Consider the following 3,010-nt stretch of genomic DNA (forward strand, 5'->3'; position numbering starts at 1 on the left):
TGAGAGATCCCAGGCTTCCTTCCACTCCATGCTTCTTGTGGTGTCTTTTCATGCACGCTTCTTGTTGGGGAACGGTTTGTTAGGTAAACTGCACATGCCACTGCTTCAGCCCAAAACTCCTTCGGCATCTTCTTGCTTTTGAGCATGCTTCGCACCATGTTAAGTATGGTCCGGTTCTTTCTCTCTGCTACTCCATTTTGTTGTGGCGATCTTGGCACTGTCAGTGGGCGACGGATTCCATGGTCTTCACAATATTTGTTGAACTTATTTGAAGTGAACTCTCCTCCTCGATCAGATCTCATGGCCTTGATGGAAAGACCACTTTCTTTCTCCACGAGGGGTTTGAACTTCTTAAAGTTTTCAAACACTTCTGATTTCTCCTTCAAGAAATAAACCCAGGTTTTTCTAGAATAATCATCAATAAAGAGGAGAAAGTACTTATTCTTACCAAATGAATTGGGTTTGATTGGTCCACAGACATCGGTGTGTATGAGCTCTAGCGGCTTTGTTGCTCTTGTTGTTGATTCCTTTGGAAAATTTTTACGAAATTGCTTCCCAATTAGACATCCTTCGCAAAGTTGGTCTGGGTGGTTGATGCTAGGCAAGCCTCTCACCATCCCCTTCTTCGCTAAACGTTCTAGACCGTCGAAGTTGAGGTGCCCGAACCGTAGATGCCATAGCCACGAAGAGTCGGTATAGCAAGCCTTGAGACACTTTGCCACATCATTTTGAATGTTCAAGAGGAACATTCTATTCTTTGACATAGGCACCTTAGCAATCAAGTTATGTCTACAATCTCTTAAGAAAAGACTATGTTCTTTCAAATGGGTGTCATAGCCTTTCTCTAATAATTGTCCCAAGCTCAAAATATTATTCTTCATGTTAGGCACATAGTAGACATTGGATATGAATTGATGACTCCCATTCTTCAAACGTATGAGAATTTTACCTTTGCCTTTGACTGGTATCTTTGAGTCGTCTCCAAATGAGACATCGCCAGTTGCCGCTTCATTGATCTCCACGAACATGCTTTTATCGCCGCACATGTGGTTGCTTGCGCCGGTGTCGAGGTACCACTTGTTTCTTTTCTCTTCAAATTTGTTTTGGCACGCGAGTAGCAAAGTTTCTTCTTCTCCGCCTTTTTCTTCTACAAAGTTAGCTTTCTCTTCAACCTTCTTCGAGAATCTACACTCGGATGCGTGGTGACCAATCTTGTTGCAATTGAAGCACTTGATTTGTGATTTGTCATACCTCGACCATGAATTTCCTCTTCCACGACCTCTTGTTACTTGTGGATTCCAACTTCTTTCTCCATTGTTGAATTTGTTGGAGTGGTTGTTGTAACCACCTCTTCCTTCTCCTCCATGTCCTCGTCCACGTCCACGATCTTGGCCGCGACCTCGTCCTCTTTGGCTCTTATAATTTGCATAGTTTGCTTCCTTTATGTTGAGTTGTAGTAGTTGCTCCGTAGTCTCCTTTTGTTTAATTTTTCTCTTTTGTTTTTCTTCCTATGCTTGTAAGGAACCCATGAGTTGCTCAATAGTCATGGTCTTTAAATCCTTCTTTTCTTCAATGTTGGTAACAATGAAGTCAAAACTTGGATTTAAAGTTCGAAGTATTTTTTCCATGACCTTCACCTCATCAACATCTTCACCATTTCTTTTAAGTTGATTGACTACGGCCAATGCTCGAGAAAAATAATCTAAAATTGACTCAGACTCCTCCATAAAGAAACGCTCAAAGTCACCTCTAAGAGTTTGAAGACGAATCTTTTTTACCTGCTCAACTCCTTTGTTGCAAGTTTGAAGCTTATCCCATGCTTCTTTGGCCGTCGTTGCGTTGGATATCTTCTCAAATGTATCTTCATCCACCGATTGATAAATGAGAAAGAGAGCTTTCTTGTCTCTCTTTCTTGACTCCTTCAACGTCTCCTTTACACCTTGGCTTAGCGAGGCTTCATCTTGCTCCTCGAAGCCATTCTCTACGATATCCCACACATCTTGAGCTCCTAGTAGCGCCTTCATCTTGATACTCCAATTATCATAGTTGTTCTTTGTGAGCATCGGCATTTGGAAAGGAAAACCTCCATTCGCCATCTTTTGAGGATCTTGAAGCTCTGATACCAATTTGTTGGAAATAAGGCTTTTTATGTTTAGGAAAAGTGTTTAGGAATATTGGAGACTTTGAATAGAAACTTGATAGGAAGGAGAATTCTTTATGGAGGAGAAAACTTTGTATTTTTGCTTGATACAAATGTGTAGGATTACATCTCTATTTATACTACTCTAAGGAGAACTCTAGACACACTAATTCTAGAGAGTTCTCAACTCTAGAGATCCAAAGAGTATTCTAGAGAATATTACAACCATAAGAAATATCTAGACACTCCAAACACTACAAGAATTCTCTAGAAACATGACCCATAATTACTTAAGCCCAAAATAACTAAGTCCAAGGAACCAAATAATTAATTTAGGCCCAAATCAAGTTTATATTTCAACAATTCCATGTCACACAAGTTTGCTTCTTCTAGCCACGGGAGTAATAAATATGATCTTTGAAGGCATGCAATCTTAATCCAGTGACTAATATCAACTAAGCAAGAATTTCGCTAAGCAAAATGATGACACAAAAGGACAAAAATGAAAGTAAAGGGGTTGTATGATAGAGCATTACCACTTCAAAGTAAACTAGAGAAAGTTTATAATTAACTTGTAAGAGTTTTAGTTTTAAATTTTAATAATACCAGGCTTAGTAAAATGAATTAAATTAAAATGAAAAAAGTCAACAGATCAAGGTTTCAAAAATCTGTCTACAACTATAGATTCACTGTTTCAGTCACAATGCCATTCATGTAAAGATCCAAGTTCACCAAGTTTGTCAAACTTCCAAGCTTGAGTGGGATTTCCCCAGTTATATTATTACTATAAAGTTCCATGTCATTGATAAAAAAAATGTTTATAGTTGAGCAGATAAAAAAGTCTAATGAATGACTAATAATGGCATAACA

General features: G+C 38.7%; 1 protein-coding gene across 1 annotated transcript; it reads right to left on the minus strand.

The window, feature by feature from the left end:
* Positions 1-1,508: 1,508 nt before the first annotated feature.
* Positions 1,509-2,174, minus strand: LOC114368242. The gene has a single exon (XM_028325568.1). The coding sequence runs from the start codon at positions 2,094-2,096 to the stop codon at positions 1,509-1,511; it is 588 nt and encodes a 195-aa protein (XP_028181369.1). The 5' UTR covers positions 2,097-2,174.
* Between the last annotated feature and the right edge of the window lie 836 nt (positions 2,175-3,010).

Source organism: Glycine soja, chromosome 9 (assembly GCF_004193775.1).
Source record: "Glycine soja cultivar W05 chromosome 9, ASM419377v2, whole genome shotgun sequence".
Classification (NCBI taxonomy): Eukaryota; Viridiplantae; Streptophyta; class Magnoliopsida; order Fabales; family Fabaceae; genus Glycine; species Glycine soja.